This window comes from Ipomoea nil, unplaced genomic scaffold (genome assembly GCF_001879475.1).
Source record: "Ipomoea nil cultivar Tokyo-kokei standard unplaced genomic scaffold, Asagao_1.1 scaffold2662, whole genome shotgun sequence".
In the NCBI taxonomy this organism is placed as follows: domain Eukaryota; kingdom Viridiplantae; phylum Streptophyta; class Magnoliopsida; order Solanales; family Convolvulaceae; genus Ipomoea; species Ipomoea nil.
The window spans coordinates 2401346-2420105 of record NW_017619090.1 but is presented as its reverse complement, the minus strand read 5'-3'; the positions used below and the strand labels follow the sequence as shown (position 1 = coordinate 2420105).

Here is an 18760-nt window from a genome sequence, read left to right as displayed (position 1 = left end):
GGTGTATTTTGTGACGTTTTATTACATTTCGTTGGGGTGTGTTTTTATTACACTGTTGGTGCATATTGTTAACACTGTTGGTGTATTCTGGAATTTGACCGCACCGCCGCACCGTAAGACCCCGCCGCATATGAGCGCTCTTCTATATATATATATATATATATATATATTGAATCCGGTGCATACCCCCTAGTTAGCCGAGTTCGTAAGCACACTCCCTGATCATTGATGTTGTTTTTTTAACGGTTCAGATGGTGTGGTAACTAAACAGATGTGCGCTGGGTTTATAGGTAGGCAAGGGTTGTTTTGTAATTCATCTTTGTCTTTATTATGAGAAGTCTTTATTTCTGTCGTTAATTTGCCTGTGTGGGATAAAATAGGAGTGATTTTTTGTTTCTCTCCACTTGCACTCGGTTTCTAGAGCTTTTTTGCACAGCCTCTTCATTTTCGCATCCCGCTCTTCTTCTGGTCGCCTCATCCCTCCGGTATCCACGACATCCGAGTATTCTTCATGTCTGGTTCCAACAGGAGACAGTCTAAGCGGCTTAGGGGCATTTCTTCTGCTTTCACTACCGGTACTATGTTCATCGATTCTTTATTTTTTCTGTTTCCCTTTTTTGTTTGTTTCGGGGGGTTTTTTTTTCTGCGGGGTTTGTGGGTTTGCTCTGTTGCGAAGGGATTTGGGTTGGGTTTTAGGATTTTGTATTTCTCTTGGGTTTGTAGTTCTTTGATGTGTACTCTGGCATTATCGGCCTCTGGCGCCGGCAGTGGTCGTCGTTTGTGCTTTGTTGATTGAGTACCAATGTAGGGTTTTGTTGCTAGGGTTCATATTTTATTATTTTTTTAATAAATTGGTTTACACTGTAGAAGAAACAAGTAAAGAATGAAATGCCATTGTTAGTCATCATCCACATACAGATTTAATTTTATTTGTTTGCAGAAGATTGGAAATTGGAAGATGGATATTGAAGAAAGGCAAGCGAAGCATATAGAGTACTTCGTGGAGCAATTGTCAGCCCTCAAAGGTTCTGCCTTAGCCACAGTCGTCACGGATGCCACTTCTCATCCCTCTCTTTTCACTTTCTCCGAGATTCTCTCCGTTTTCAACGTTCTAGAGGTTTCCAACCCGACATATGACCCATTGCATTTTTTATATATTTTTTAAAATTACATACTATTCATCCATAACATATTATTTTAGTTTTGCAATTTAGTTGTGGTGATTTTAGATTTTTTCATTTTTGATTCATAGTTGTTGATTTATGTATGCAGCTCGAAGGAGCTGAGAATTCTATTTACCTCGACTTGCTTCGGTTGTTTGCTCATGGAACATGGACTGAGTATAAAAGGTAGTGTTCTTTTATTTGATTCTAGTTTAGCATCAGTTCATACCACTAATTTACTTGTTTTATGATAGATTAACTTCTTTGATTCATGGGGGAAGGGCAAGAGGCAATTAATAAAAAAAAAAAAATCTGGATTTGTGTTGTTTCTGACTTGAATATACTTCTTCCAGCATGATTATTTTCTATCTTTAAGTATACTTCAAATAATTCTTAATTCTATATTTTTTTCATGCAAACTATGTGTTTGATACTTTAATTTTAATTTCTTTTCCTGCAAACTATGGTATACAGAGCCTGTAAGGAATATGGAATAATCTTGTAGAAATTAGGAGAGGCATGTCTGGATTTAATTTCAGGTAGAAGTATGAATGACTTAGGTGTGTGCATGTGTATTGTGCAGTGGGTGCATTGGTGAATTAGGTGAGTGAGTATGATGTTGACCATGGTGTGTGCATAGGTGTGGTATATCGTTTATGTTTACATTATTAAAACTCTCAAACAAGCCTGGCGTTTATGTTTTGTTGAAGGTCCTTTGAGAATTACTTATGCAAATTCCAATGGAGACATCCCTACTTTGGAATTGAACCAGTATGCGTGGACCAAGGTTTTGAAACATTGCCATTTGTAACATTACTCCTAATTTCATTTTTCTATTTATTCTTGGGCAATAGAATGGTTTGTGTTCACTTCTGACAGTAACAAAATCCTTCACAAATTCACTAGGTGGCAACATTGTATTTTTAGAGTTGAACCAGTATGTGATGTGAAGCTTGCTATTGTAAAATTAAATTAATAACTTGAGCTCAGGCTATGCATATGTTCTGAGCTTTCCCTTTTTCCATTTGTCACACCATTTAAGTTTTATGCTCAAGACTTGTCATTCTTGAGCTTTAGCTTTCAGTGGACACCCGACATATAAAACTGAATTCATAAGTTAAATTGTTAACATATTGTCTCTCTTATGGTTTATTGCAATGGATACCTTGTATCATGGTTTACTGACATTATTAGTTGGAATGGGGCAGATTTTATTTTATTTGTGATCACTGTTTCAATAAAAAGTTACGTGAGCTATGATGAGTTTAATTAACAAAAACATTCCAGGTATAAATTGTATTAGACTAGCTACAATTCTTCTTCTTCCAGAAATTTTCTTTGTTATGCACAAGCCCGAATGAAGTAACGCACACACAAAAAATATATACCCATACACGCCCCCCACGAAACACCCACAACTCATCAAAGCACTCTTAGACTTTGCACACACCCACTTACATAAATGCAACCATCATCCCATCACAAATAATTTTTTTTTTTTTTTAAAAAGACCACAACAGGATGCAAAATCCCATTGCCAGAAATTTGCAAAGGTTATACCACACGAATACACACACCACCGTAAAAAAAGTAAACGACATGATGCAAAGTTCCTTTGCCAGGCTAACGCACACGCTACCACTAATTCATGCACACACCTACGCAAAAGCCTATACAAAACGCAGATTCATATAGTTGGGTTTTGTTGGTTACGTAATTGCAATAAACTTGCACAAACCTAAAAGCAAAAATGCACGCTCACTGTTGCAATGCCTTCATAAAACACAATGTTATGCACATGCGCGGGTAAAATAACGGACACACCAAACAAACAAAAACATATACCCATACACGCCCACAAGATATGAAGTGGCGCACAAACCAAGTGCTTTTAGATTCTAAAAAAAAAAACAGAAAACAAAAAAACGACATGAAGTCACGTACAAAAAAAAGAAAAAAAAAAGAAAAAAAAAAAAAACAAACTGACATGATGCAAAGTCCCCAGGCCCTATAATTTGCACATGCCATACTACACCAATGCACACACTATCATACCTTTTACCTAAACTGTGCACACACCCCAATAGCATTAACTATTAACATGCACACACCTACGCATTGAAGTACAATAAAAAAATTTACACCATGTGCAATACTATATCTACTCAGCTCTTATTTTCCACTACAATGCAAATACCTATACAAAAACGCACACACCCCATTTCCTCAACATATGCACACGCCTGAACACGTATATGCACATACCTGTGTTGCTACAAGTCATTCTTGAAGTGTGCTCCTTGGTTGTTTCTGCAGTTGCACCCGTTCGTTTTCACCCCACTGTATTCTTCACGCAATTTTTATGTTCAACAGAGGTGGTAGAATAATTCTAAATATCAATTTCCATTCATAATCTCCCTAATAAAGTGCTGAAGATTCTAATTCAATTATGTCCATAATTAAACAAATAACTACAATTACTATTTAATCCTTTTGATTTCAATATATCCTTAACTTTAAGAATCTCTTATAATCTCAACCTTTCATCGAAAATGAATCAATGGATATCATGAGATCTCATGATCTCATGATCTCATGTATCATAGGGGTTGCACCGGATTCGAAGCCCCTCTCTCTCTCTCTCTCTCTCTCTATATATATATATATATATATATATATATATATATATATATATATATATATATATATATATATATATATATATATATATATATATAGTGCAAATTATACTGGAGACCGCGGTCCACAATGCATTATGGTCTAGGCATCAAATATGCACTGCAGTTTCATTTTAACACAACTACAATATCATTTTAATATAATTACAGTTTTGATGGACAATATACACTCAAATATGTGAATGAAGTTGTTATTCAGTTTCATTTTGTATGCACTGCAGTTTCATTTCAACACAACTACAATTTCATTTCAATTCAATTGCAGTTTCATTTGATAATATAATAAAAATAATACGTGAGACAGTGTCAGTTTAGATACACTATAGTGTCTGCCGTTTTGAACTATAGTCTACAAAGCTTTGTGGACCGCGGTCCACAGTATAATTGCTGCTATACAGTAGGTCGTGTTGTACTGTATGTGTATATATATAATTTTTTTTTTTTTTTTACAAAAGGATGATGCCAAGGAAAAATTGTTTGATGCTAATTTTCACGTGCTAAAAATCATGATATTCATCATCATTATATTGGTCATAAGATTCAAAATGAATTGATACTTATGTTTGGGCAAATTCTGCTGTGCAACCGTGTGCACCATGCATGGTGCACACGGAATTGGATCCATAATTTCTATACTATAAATTCATAATTTCTATACTATAGATTCATAATTATTGAACTCTATATTCATAATTACAAAACTCTATGTTCATAATTTTCAATGTTCATATTCCCAATTGTTGAACTCTGTATTCACAAATCATTGAACTATATGTTCATAATTTGATAACTGTACAGTTTAGAAATTATGAATCTATAGTATAGAAATTATGAATCTACAGTTTAGAAAGTATGAATCTGCAGTATATAAATTATGAATCTATAGTATATATAAATTATGAATCTATATTATAGAAATTATGAATCTATAATATAAAAATTATGAATTTATAGTATAGAAGTTTTGGACCTATAGTATAGAAATTATAGATCTATAGTATAGAAATTATGGATTCAATTTTGTGTGCACCTTGCATGGTGCATACAGTTGCACAATATAACGCTCCTTATGTTTGAACAATTATATATATACTAGTTTTTTACGCGCATTGCGCGATTGTGATAATGCCCAATATTTTTTTTTTTTTTTTTTAAATAAGTACTTTAAAGTATATTAAGGCAAGATTATATTGAAATTGTTCATGCATAGATAATTGAAGGTTGAATTTGCGTATTTAAATAGGTAATTCTTCTCCCAAAGGTTGAGTCCCCAACCCCAAGGGTCCCTACACTCCGACCCGACAGAGCATTGTGGGAAGTTGTAAATCACGGTGACTCAATGATTTATCAGACAGGACCAAATGCCGGTGCGCACAAGCAATCTGCCCACTTTGGACATAATTCCCGCACTGTCGCCGCCGAGGTTCAAACCTTGGTCTCTTCTCTCAAATACTGCCCACTAAATTAACCATTGAGCTAAGCCCGTGCGGGTTAAATAGGTAATTTTAAGTTTACAAATGCAAGATAATATAGTCAAGATTGATTATAATTGTCAATAAAATAATTGTATAGGTATGGTTGAAACCAAATACGGGACATAAGGGAGAACAAATAAAAATTAGGGCATAAAATATTAAATATATACTAATATTGTTTGAGGAGATTTCGACATTAGGATTTGTGGTTAAGTTTTATTAAGACTTTAATATTAGAATTAGATTGATGGTGTAGTTATAATTCTATATTAGACTTTAATATTAGAATTAGACTAACGGTGAATTAATGGTATTTAACGGAAAAGTTAAATGGATAATCATATAATTAAGGATAAATTAGAAAAACTTAAAAGAAAAAAATTAAAACCTGAACAATCTGAACCATTCATTTGATTTAATAATTTGGCGGTCATTTTTTCTACCCAATGTTAATAATTAAATAAATTCGTGGGTCAAATCCGCTAATATAATCCGCTAACGCTAACCGCTAACTGCTGATTGTCAAACAAGGACATTGTAAGGTAGTTCTCACTTCAATTTGTTGTGTGATTTGAATACTCTCTTTGTCACAAAATCTCTCTAGTTAATATGGTTGGCTTTATTAATTATATTTTTTTTTAATTTTTTCATGGTATTAATAAAATACTTGGAAAATAAGTATATAACATTATTTTGTATTATAACTTTGATATTTAATTAGAAAAATAGTGCACAAAAAAGATAATAGACAATGTAGTGAATATAATCAATTGATGAATTTGAATGTAAAAATTTTTACATTTGAGAAAAATAAGGACAATATAACTAATGAAAATATTTATCTTAATTAATTTGTTGATAATGAATAATTTTTTTCACTGAAATAAGACATTGTAAGGACAATGTAGCGAATATAATCAATTAATAAATTTGAATATAAAGAATTTTTATATTGTAGAAAAATAAAGACAATATAACTAATAAAATTATTTCTCTTATTTAATTTATTGATAATGAATATTTTTTTTTTTTGAATAAAGGCATTGTGGACACATAATTCTAAATTAAAGAAATGCATATCTATAATTTTTTGTTGTAGCTACTAAATTATTATTTATATATATAATTTAATAAGAGTAAAATAGAGTACTAATTATGCCAACTTTGTTTGGGATGAGGTTCGAACCTAAGACCATTCTTATTGAAATCAATGAGTAAGTTAACTGTGAACTAACAGAAATTAACGGAAAAGATAATATTTAACGAAAAAGTTAACAGATAATCATATTCATTAAGGATAAATTAGGAAATCTTAAGGAAAAATTAAAATCTGATCAATCTGAGCCATTCATTTGATTAAAAAATTTGACCGCCATTTTTTCTATCCATTATAGGCCTAACTCTCTTGGGCTCTTATTAGTATAGTAGATAGATGCTAATCTAAACAGTCAATTTTTTTCAAATATCTTTTTTAACAACCGTTGATATAATTCGCTGTCAAATCCTCTAATATAATCTACTAATACTAACCGCTAACTGCTGATTGTCAAACAAGGACATTGCGAGGTAGTTCTCACTTCAATTTGTTGTGTGATTTGAATACTCTCTTGTCAACAAACCCCTCAAGTAGGTAATATGATTGGCTTTATTAATTATATTTTTTAATTTTTTCATGGTATTAATAAAATACTTGGTAAATAAATATATAACATTATTTTGTATTATAACTTTGATATTAAATTAAAAAATAGTGCACAAAAAAAGATAATAGACAATGTAGTGAATATAATGAATTTGAATGTAAAGAATTTTTACATTGGAGAAATATAATGACAATATAACTAATAAAATTATTTCTCTTAATTAATTTATTGATAATGAATAATTTTTTTAATAAAGAGATTGTAGCGAATATAATTAATTGATGAATTCTAATGTAAAGAATTTTTATATTGGAGAAAAATAAATACAATATAACTAATAAAATTATTGAAACTTATTTAATTGATTGATAATGAATAATTTTTTTTGAATAAAGAAATTGTAGACACATAATTCTAAATTAAAGAAATGCATATGTATTATTTTTTGTTGTAGCTACTAAATTATTATTTTATTTAATAAGAGTAAAATAGAGTACTTGATACTACTAATTCTACGTAAGCAATAGTTAAATAAACCCGAGACCAATTAAAGCAAGTAAATATCTTTATTGATCACGGTAAAGGCCCTAAGTACAATCTACTTGGTTGCTCTGAGTGCCGACTGACTGCGGTCGGGATTCTCTAGTAACAACCTATCGATCGTCCAAAAGTCCTCTACACTGTAGCTACTGTGGGTATTTATAGCCGTTGCGCCGGAGACACAAATCCGGTCGTTCGGCATGCTCTCCACGTAGCCACCACGTGTCATCCTCCCGGGTGCCCTGTTTGTCATTGCAAGGAGCCGCCACGTGTCCTTTGTTAGCTCTCTCGCTAAAGGGCTACCGCTCGGTGGTCGACACTGCCGCTCGGGCAACTCCCGGTCGGATCCCGACCGGGTTCTTCATAAAAAACCCGACCTGTTACCTGCAAAAACAAGAAGACAGAAACAAAGGCACACCACTCGGGGTAAAGCTATGTCGGTCGGGATATTCCCTACCAGTACTAATTATGCCAACTTTGATTGGGATGAGGTTCGAACCTAAGACCTTTCTTATTGAAATCAATGAGTAAGTTAACTGTGAACTAACATAAATTAACGGAAAAGATAATATTTAACGGAAAAGTTAACGAATAATCATATTCATTAAGGATAAATTAGGAAATCTTAAGGAAAAATTAAAATCTGATCAATCAGAGCCATTCATTTGATTAAAAAATTTGACCGCCATTTTTTCTACCCATTATAGGCCTAACTCTCTTGGGCTCTTATTAGTATAGTAGACTAGTTTTTTACGCGCATTGCGCGATTGAGATAATGCCGAATGTTTTTTTTTTTTTTTTTTTTTTTTAAATAAGTACTTTAAAGTATATCAAGGTAATATTATATTGGAATTGTTCATGTGATAATTGAATGTTGAATTTGCGTATTTAAATATGTAATTCTAAGTTTACAAATGTAAGATAATATAGTGAAAATTGATTATAATTGTCAATAAAATAATTGTATAGGCATGGTTGAAATCAAATACGGGACATAAGGGAGAGGAAATACAAATTAGGGCATAAATATTAAATATATACTAATAATGAAGAGCTAACTGCTGGTTGCCAAACAAGGACATTGCGAGGTAGTTTCTCACCTCAATTTGTTGTGTGATTTGAATACTCTTTTTGTTAATAATCCCCCAAGTAGTTAATATAATTGACTTAATTTTTTTATTTTTTTTATTTTTTTAAACAATTATTATTATTATTATTATTATTATTATTATTATTACTATTATTATTATTATTATTATTATTATTATTATTATTATTAAATATATGTATACCCTTAGGTCATTTTACATGCTAATCTAAACAGTTAATTTTTTTCAAATATCTTTTTAACAACCGTTGATATAATTCGCTGGTCAAATCCTCTAACATAATCTACTAATACTAACCGCTAACTGCTGATTGTCAAACAAGGACATTGCGAGGTAGTTCTCACTTCAATTTGTTGTGTGATTTGAATACTCTCTTGTCAACAAATCCCTCAAGTAGTTAATATGATTGGCTTTATTAATTATATTTTTTAATTTTTTCATGGTATTAATAAAATACTTGGTAAATAAATATATAACATTATTTTGTATTATAACTTTGATATTAAATTAAAAAATAGTGCACAAAAAAGATAATAGACAATGTAGTGAATATAATGAATTTGAATGTAAAGAATTTTTACATTGGAGAAATATAATGACAATATAACTAATAAAATTATTTCTCTTAATTAATTTATTGATAATGAATAATTTTTTTTAAATAAAGACATTGTAGCGAATATAATTAATTGATGAATTCTAATGTAAAGAATTTTTATATTGGAGAAAAATAAATACAATATAACTAATAAAATTATTGAAACTTATTTAATTGATTGATAATGAATAATTTTTTTGAATAAAGAAATTGTAGACACATAATTCTAAATTAAAGAAATGCATATGTATTATTTTTTGTTGTAGCTACTAAATTATTATTTTATTTAATAAGAGTAAAATAGAGTACTAATTATGCCAACTTTTATTGAAATCAATGAGTAAGTTAACGGTGAACTAACGGCAATTCTTAAAATTTTAACGGAATTAGTAACGGTGTGTGGGCATTTTAGGAAATTTTAATGTAAAATTTAAATCTTATCAATTTTTTAATCAATCTGAGCCATTCATTTGATTAAAATCTGTGACCGTCATTTTTTCTACCCATTATAGGCCTAACTCTCTTGGGCTCTTATTAGTATTGTAGATATATATATATATATATATATATATATATATATATATATATATATAAAATACTTAAAAGGGGCCCAAATTACGATGTCGCACATAACCTCCATTTATATTGGAACGGCCCCATATAAGAAGAAGGGCTGACGTCCCCATGAGATATTTGACACCTCTGAAATAAGGTTAATTTTTGAGTTTTAAAATATTAGGAAATCTTGTTTCATAAAGTTCCGCTATTATATTAATCAAAATTTAATGTAAATATTGGTTTCAACTTTCGCTAATAATTAAATTTATAATATTGTGATTATTAAGTTAATCGCTTGCCCTGGCCAAAATTACAAGATAGATTTAATCAATGCATATTTTCAGATATTTGCTACGGGCTTTCCTCAGCATTTAGAAAAAAAAAAAAAAACAATATTTAGTGTAACTTTCGAAGTGGTAAGAAATGACCGTAGTGACTAGTTATGCATTTTACTTTTGGAGTTGGTATTGCTTTGAGCATAAAACCAATTTTATATCTTTGATAACTCTAACATGGCGTTTGATTCCAAGAATAAAAATAATAAATGAAATATATAATAGAATTACTACATGAATGGAATAAGAAAAGAATAGAATAGAAATATTATTCTATTGTTTAGTTCGCAAGGAGAATAAACATTGAATTATATAAAGAATCATATTCTTGTGCTTGGTTGGGTTAGGAACGCAAATTATTATGTGGACCATGGTTCACTAAATAATGCTCCGTTAGGGTCTAGAAACGAAATGGGGTCTAAAAACGAAATACCATTTAAATAACTAATATACTTTTATTCAAAATAAAACACATACAAATATATACATACTCACCCACGATGGTAAATTCGTTGTTTGAGTGACCCCCCACGATAGTAAATTCGGACCTAGGAACACTGCATAACCACCTGTGGACTTCCGGTCAATAGGACAACCAGCTCAGCCCGAGTCCGAAAAAGCATGTAGGACCGGATCCGCCATGGGCATGAGACGAAGACCAAGATGCATGGTGCCTTGCACATAGCGGAGAACTCGTTTGATAGCAACCCAATGAGTTTGCGTAGGCTGGTGCATGAATTGGCACAATCAATTCACCGCATACGACAGGTCCGGACGAGTGATGAGTAAGTACATGAGCGAGCCAACAAGCTGACGATAAGCGATAGGATCATCTAGGGCCACGTCTGAGTCAGGATTAGCCTCCATCGTGATAGCCACGGGCGTGGTCAATGGCTCGCAGTCTCCATTCCCGCCTTGCGTAATAACTCAATAACGTAACGCTATTGTGACAATATTAAGCCTCCTGCCGCGTCAACCGCCTGTATGCCCAAAAAATAGTGAGGCTTGCCAAGGTCTCTAATGCGAAACATAGTGGCTAGTTTCGAAAGAACATCATCTATCATACCACGACTATTTCCCAACACGAGAATGTCATCTACATAAACTAACAAGTACACTCTGACATCACCCAAATCATAAATAAATAAAGAAATATTTGTCTTGGAGGTCCGGAATCCAATTTGAACCAGAAACATGTGTAGTCGGGTGAACCAAGCGCGGGGAGCCTGCTTGAGACCATATAAAGAGCGCTCGAGCTTGCAGACATGATACGGGAAAGCCGGATTCACATACCACGGAGGCTGCCGCATATAAATGTCTTCACTCACACGCCTATTTAGAAACGCGTTGTAAACGTCTAGCTACCGCATGATCCACCTGTTTGAGACTGCAAAAGACAGAAGTAAACGTACGGTTTGGTTTGACAACCGGGCTATACGTCTCAAGATAGTCTTTACCCGGTACTTGGTTGAACCCCTTCGCAACCAACCGAGCTTTATATCGCTCAATGGACCCGTCAGACTTCCTCTTGACCCGGGATACCCACTTGCACCTGATCACGTTCATGTCACGTCGGGGCGGTACAAGGCGCCAAGTTTGATTGTGGATTAGAGCATTAAACTCTACATCTATAGCATTGTGCCAATGTGTGGTTTTAACTGCTTGGCTATGACACGTAGGCTCGTTGTCATCTAGAGAGGCTACCAGTGCTCATGGTGGCCGGCGTTGTACCCCGGTGGTGGTGCGCAACTGCATGACATGGGTCCGAATAGTCGGACGCTGACGCCGTCGCCGGCCTGTCATCGTAGTAGAGGTGGACGGCTGGTATGAAGAAGTGGCAGCCGCCGCAGTTGACGACGAAGTAGGTGCGGCAGTACAGCGAGCAGGCTGAGCGTGACTTGGCGACGAACGAGGCTCTGGCGGAGCCAGTGGTACGGAATACGCCGGAGATGGATGCCAGAGTTGAGCGGACGCCCATGGTATATGCGATGAAGATGGCACAACAGTAGATTCAACTGGCACCGAAAACGGAAAGACTGCTTCATTGAACCTTACGTGCCGAGCAATGTATATGCGCCCTGTTGATCGATCCAGACACCTGTATCCACTAAAGGAATCTGGGTAACCAAGAAAAACACAGGAAACAGAACGGTAGTCCATTTTGTGAGAGTTGTAAGGACGTAGACAAGGAAAGCATTCACACCCAAACACACGCAGCATTGTGTAGTTAGGTGATTTATTAAACAGACAGAAATATGGGCTTTTATTTCCAGAAACTGACGACGGCAAGCGGTTTATCAGATGGACCGCAGACTCAAACGCGTATGACCAGTATTTCTTTGGGACTTGACTATGTGCTATCAAAGATAACCCGGTTTCTGCCACATGACGATGACGCCGCTCCACACGACCATTTTGTTCGTGCGTGTGCGGGCAGGTTTGTCTATGCATGATCCCGGCAGCGGCAAAAACCGTGTGCAACTTACGGTATTCGCCACCCATGTCAGTTTGTACACATTTAATTGAGGTGGAAAACTATTTTTCAACTAAAACTCGAAACGATTCAAATATGGAATAAATATCTGTTTTGAGTTTCATAGGATAAATCCACATGTACCGCGAGTAATTATCGACGAACAATACAAAGTATTTATGACCGTCAACTGACGGAACAGGAGACGAGCCCCAGATGTCTGTAAAAATTAACTCTAAGACAGACTGACTTGAGTTTTCTACACGTGCCAATGGGAAGCGCGCAGACTTACCCATCTGGCAGGTAGTACACAAATTATTTATAGAATTTATGGACCCTACTACGGGACAACTCGATATAACCTGACGCAGAACACGACTGTGCGGGTGACCAAGACGCTCATGCCACACTTTTGGGGAGGCTTTAGCAGATACAAACGCAACTGGAGCAGACATACGGAGTGGATACATCCCGTCTTGACTAGGACCCCTAAGAAGAACCTGGTGTGTGGTACGGTCCTTCACAACGAAATAAGATGAGTGAAATTCAAAATAGACACCATTATCATGAGTGAATTTTTGCACAGATAATAGTGAAGCACGAAGTTTAGGAACATGTAAGATTTTATTGAGGAACAGTGACCGGGACTATGAATTTAAAGACATAGAACTTGTGTTTCGGATTGACAGACCTGTGCCATATCCAACTCGGAGCGTATCACCACCTGAGTATTGTTCAACTTCATTCAACGCATCCACGTTCGGGGTAGCATGTGCATTGGCGCCGGTGTCTAGGAACCAAACATTGGAGAAGGGTGCAGTAGTGTGGTCATCTTGAACAGCAACATGCGCCTGTGGGGGTGCGGGAGGGTAACCACCGGACTGCACCAAATTTTGACGGTGACCGGTGGTGTCGCCGAACCTTTTATAGGAAGTGAGGGTAGTGTGCCCAGGGATGTCGCAAATCTGACATCGAATTCCACCACGCCCACGCTGACCACGCCCCCTCTGGCCTCTGTGTGATCGACCTTGCCCGCGTCCAGTGGGAGGCTGCTGTTGTTGTGCCACCATCACAGTTGGAGTAGGCGATGGCACGGGAGAAGCTTCATCTGGGAATAAATAATTATGCGTCGACAGCAAATCAGCTACCTCTGGAATGGTCAACGGTGCACTCTTGGTGGTGAGTGACGCAACAAGAGACCTGTACTCCGGGCGTAATCTTCTGAAAACATGAAGATTTTGTTCGTCCAGGCCTATGGGGCGGCCTGCTTGTGCGAGCTGCTCAACGATGATCTGGGCTCTACCAAGATAAGCCGCTGGCGTCGAATCCCCTTGGTGAAGAGCATGGAGTTGCGTTAGCAGGCTTAATGAACGGGAACGAGAGGCAGATCCTAGCGCGGTCTCCACCGCAACCCAAATGGAGCGAGAAGTCTGATGGCCAATAGCCAAATACAACACCTCTTCTGCTAAGGACGAAATCAACATGCTGAGTATCGACTGGTCTTGCTGCATCCAAACCGTGTATAGAGGATTCGGTGTTGGACCAGTCGAAGATGACCCTGCGACGGCGGCTAGGAATTCCGACAGACACGCAGTAGTGCCGTCGACATAGCCGTAAAGGTTCTGGCTGCGTAAAAAGGGAATTAGTTGCGCTCTCCAGAACAGGTAGTTCGAGGCAGTCAGCTTGATAGACACATAGTGATGTGCCTGTTGAAGCATGTTGTGGTGGCGGGAATCAGATTGAGGTACATCGGCGGTGGAGGAGTTGGTGACGGGAGTGGTGGTGGGGTTTTCTTGTTCGACCATAGGATCGAAAATTAGGCTGATACCACGTGAATGTATAAGGAGAGAATACAACGTGTTATTGAAGTGAATTACAGCAACTATATATACTAAGAGTACACCACGAAAGTAGGAAACTACTCTTGAATAACCTCTCAGCTCAATAGTTGAAATTATTACCCCGTTATGTATAAGGAGGTGGCTGACTGCAGATGGGCAGTGGCGCTGCCGACAGAATTGGTGGCGGAGGTGGTGGTGGAAGGTATGGTAATATCATTAGCGAAGAACAACGGAACAAATACGAAAGAAGGAACATCTGTTCAACGGCGGAGGATTATCTTTGCAATCTGCGAGCGAAATCTCCTTCGGCGCAAATCCTTGGAGGCAGTGCAAATTTTCGGACGGCCGCCTCTTTCTGGCAATTAATTCTTGGCAGCGAATTATTCTTCGCTAGCTGATTAATTCCAAGCGGTAGTGTAGCAGCTCTGTTCCTAGGCAGTGCAATTTCCGTTCAACAACATAATCTGGGCGTGGCAGCAGCAAATTCCATCAAATTTCAAAGGAAATTTGGCATAAGATTCTTGCCCTTTTCTTCCACGGTCTGTTACCGCTATTATATATTTTTATTGTAATCATTGCCCAGCTTTCTCAACAGATGGAGGTGATGACAGAGTATGTGGTGGTGGTGAGAATAGAATAGGCGGTGCGAATGACGGTATAATAGGCGGTGGGGATGGCGGTAGAATAGGCGATGGGGACAACGGTAGAGGTGGACATTCGGGTGGAGGAGGCGGATCGGAGGAGGATGATGGCATTCAACACACTTGTTCTTCATGATTTTGTCGAGTTTTCTTGGACTGAATCGATTGATAATTTATTTGCTGATTTTTTTTTTATTCTTCATAAATTCTATATATTTTCCAAAATCACCTCAGGTTCTTGCAAGTCAAGTTAGGTTCCAGCCCACCCGCGGAAGGTTTCTTGCTGCAGCAGTAGGAAATGGTGTATCGTTGATAGACGTTGAAACTACCCAAACCTGCAGATACCCTTTGAAGGCAAGATGAAATTTTATCACTCACATTTTGATCTTTAAATGGTGTTTTCCCAAACCGAAATCTGACTAGAGCATTTAATTTGTTCTGCATCTTGATAACAAGGACATGTATCGAATGTGCGGTTCGTTTGCTGGAGCTCTTTCGGGAATTCAGGGAGTATTTAGCATCTTTGAGCAAGGATTTTGTTAAGAGTGTGGAAAATTGATTCTGGAGGAGACCAAAAATGCATGTACGAGTTGAGTATAACGGGGAAAAGACTCCTCACCAAGCTGAACTCTGAAAACAAAGTAATAATTTCAATTTTCAACAATTGTGAAAAGACAATTGTATCCTTGACATAACGGGGTTACACGGCCTAATCTAACAGAAGGACCCCATATGGAATGAAATCAAAACTAAGAGGATTAATGGTGGTGAATTTAAAAGTAGAGGACTAAAAGTGGTGGTGCCATCAAAGTCGGAGGATGTCCGTTGGTTTTTACTCTTACTAATTGACTTAAAATATAAAAGGATCATTAATTGACTAATATTTTACCATTAGTCACACATCCTGATGGACTGAATGTATTAGCTCTAGACGATGATGGACAAGATTATGTTGCTACTACCAATGTCGTCTATAAAGAGGTTTTAATAATGTGTAAATACAATCGGTCATATTATGTTTTTTTTAAATGACAAAATTATTATATATCTAGACAAAATTATATCCTCCATACAAATGAATTAAGATAGCAATTCATTCAATTCCTATAACTGAGTTGCTAGAAAACGAGCACATTTGCCTAATTTATAAAAAAATACTAAACACTGATAAATAAAATCTCCAAAGTTACAGCACTGCATGCGTACATCTACACATTAGCTATTAATTTGAACAATTATTTGCTTAAATTCAAGCAATGATAGCATCAAAACACATAAATGATCCAAACCATATATTCAATTGCACTATATAATATTTGATGTTCTAATTTAAATAATTATATATCGATCCAAATATTCAATCCATTCTGTGCATCGCACGAGCAAAAATACTAGTAGAAATAAATAAATATAAACAAACGTATGTAACTAGAAAAAAGAAGAAAAACATAAACTATATATACTACACACACATATGAAATTGCAAATAGAAACATATTATCATACTTTAGTGATGATGAGAAGCTGCCAAATTAATCGTAAGAGTTTGACATAAGCTTGAAATTATATATATGTACTTATATGCAAGGTTTTAAAGGTATTTTTGAAACAACAAAAAATACTCCTTCTGTCCCATTTTATATGTCATACTTACTATTCATTGGTCAAACAAACTCTTTCTTCTTTATTTATTTTCTTTATGTACTATGTTTTACTTATTTTTAAATTTAAATTTTTTGTATTTAATAGTACTTTTAGTGTAGTTTCTAAATATATAAATTTTGTATATATACTAATACTAAACTTAATATTATGAAAAATTGAATTAAAAATTAATTCAGTCAAACCTCATTAACCGAACTAGAGAGTCAATACTCCACCACCAAGGTTCAATCTTGTGACCTTCCCTCAAGTGGGGCCACAGAGGTGCGCATGTCATTTGAACACAAGATGTTTGGCGTATTCAAAGTAATTTAATTTGTCTTTGTGTTCTCTTCTTTCCTTGTATCCAACAAAATTATATTCAATGTAACTATTGTGATATTCCCGTTAGAAACTATTTTTTTTCATAAATTTTTGTTATTAGATTAAAGGAAAATTGTAAAAAATGCCCCTCTATAATATGTCAATTATCAATGTCATCCCTGAATTATGAGTGATGTAAATGTGGCCTCTCAATTATCAAAACGGTGCTCATATAGCCCCTCCCGTAATGGACCTGTGGTTCCCAGTTAGTGTACTGTACACCGTTAAGTCGGGGTAAATATGTAATTTAATTATTTTTTCCTTTTTCCTTTTTATATTATCCCTTTTTTTTTTCCTTTTTCTTTTTCGGCCTCAACAAACAACAGTCCGGCGATGAGCAGCCCACAGTCGCTGCAATAGCTCCCCATAGGGGTGTGCAAACTTCGGATAATTTTCGGTTAACCGACCGAACCGACAATGTTCGGTTAACCGTTTTCGAACCGAACTTTTTCGGTTCGGTTAATGGTTAAAGAAATTTTAAAATTTCGGTTAACGGTTAATTCGGTTCGAAAGGTCGGTTAACCGAACGGTTAACCGAAGTTTTTAATATATATATAAATAATAATATAAATATAAATACTAATTTGAAGTTATGGATGTTTGGAGTTTATTATTAATGTTTTTGTATATTTTATTATGAATTTATTATGATATGTATTTTATTTTAATTGAATTTATTATTTTAGGTGTTATTTTTAGAATTTTAAATTTTAGCTTTAAAAAGTTCGGTTAATCGGTTAACCGACCGATTAACCGAAAAAAATTTCGGTTCGGTGAATTCGGTAGAGCAAACTTTGGTTCGGTTAACGGTTAAAGGAAAAAAAATTTCGGTTAATTCGGTTCGGTTAAAACGGTTCGGTTAACCGAACGGTTAACCGATTGAACACCCCTAGCTCCCCACACTGCCTACAGCCGCCACAGCCACAACCCACAGCTCGACACTGCTCCGCCGGAAGCTCACCACAATTGCCGTCGTCTCAGTTCCACATTGTCTCGCAGGGATAGTACAACGTCGCCGGAGTTCCACCATGGTTGGTTTTTGTCGCTGCTCTGTTGAAAATAGGGGACGCCTCTAGGGAAAAAGGAGTTGTTAACCGGGAAATACTGCCCTCGTCGAACGAGAGAGAGGGAGGCTCTGTCGCGCTGCCTCGTCTTGTTCACGTTGGAAGAAGACAAACCAAAGTCCGAGCTTGATGTCGCCGTAGCTGTCGTTCACGTTGGAAATAGAGAACGTCTCTGGACTTTTCCGCTGTCCATCGCTAGTATTTCGAATCGAGGGAGGGTCTCGCCGGAGCTCATCCGTCGCCGCCGTTACTGGACACCACCAATCGAGTCCACCTCCATCGTTGCTCGTCGCTGGACTGTTGTATGTTGATGCTGAGAAAGAAAAGGGAAAAACAAAGGGAAAATATATAAAAAGGAAAACGAAAAAACAACTAAATTACATATTTACCCTGACTTAACGGTGTGCACTAACGGAGAACCACATGTCTGTTATGGGGGGGGGGGAGGGGGGCTGTATATGCACCGTTTTGATAATTGAGGGGAAACATTTACACTCATAATTCATGAGTAACATTGATAAGTGACATATTATAGATTGGCATTTTTTACAATTTTCCCTTAGATTAATAAAAAAGCAACGTAACTATCGAATAAT

General features: G+C 35.9%; 1 protein-coding gene across 1 annotated transcript; it reads left to right on the top strand.

Moving 5' to 3' along the window:
• Nucleotides 1-393: 393 nt before the first annotated feature.
• Nucleotides 394-2348, top strand: LOC109154937 (COP9 signalosome complex subunit 7-like). The gene is made up of 4 exons (XM_019302670.1): nt 394-575; nt 941-1117; nt 1273-1349; nt 1874-2348. The coding sequence occupies exons 2-4, from the start codon at nt 959-961 to the stop codon at nt 2037-2039; spliced, it is 402 nt and encodes a 133-aa protein (XP_019158215.1). The 5' UTR covers nt 394-575; nt 941-958; the 3' UTR covers nt 2040-2348.
• Nucleotides 2349-18760: the final 16412 nt, after the last annotated feature.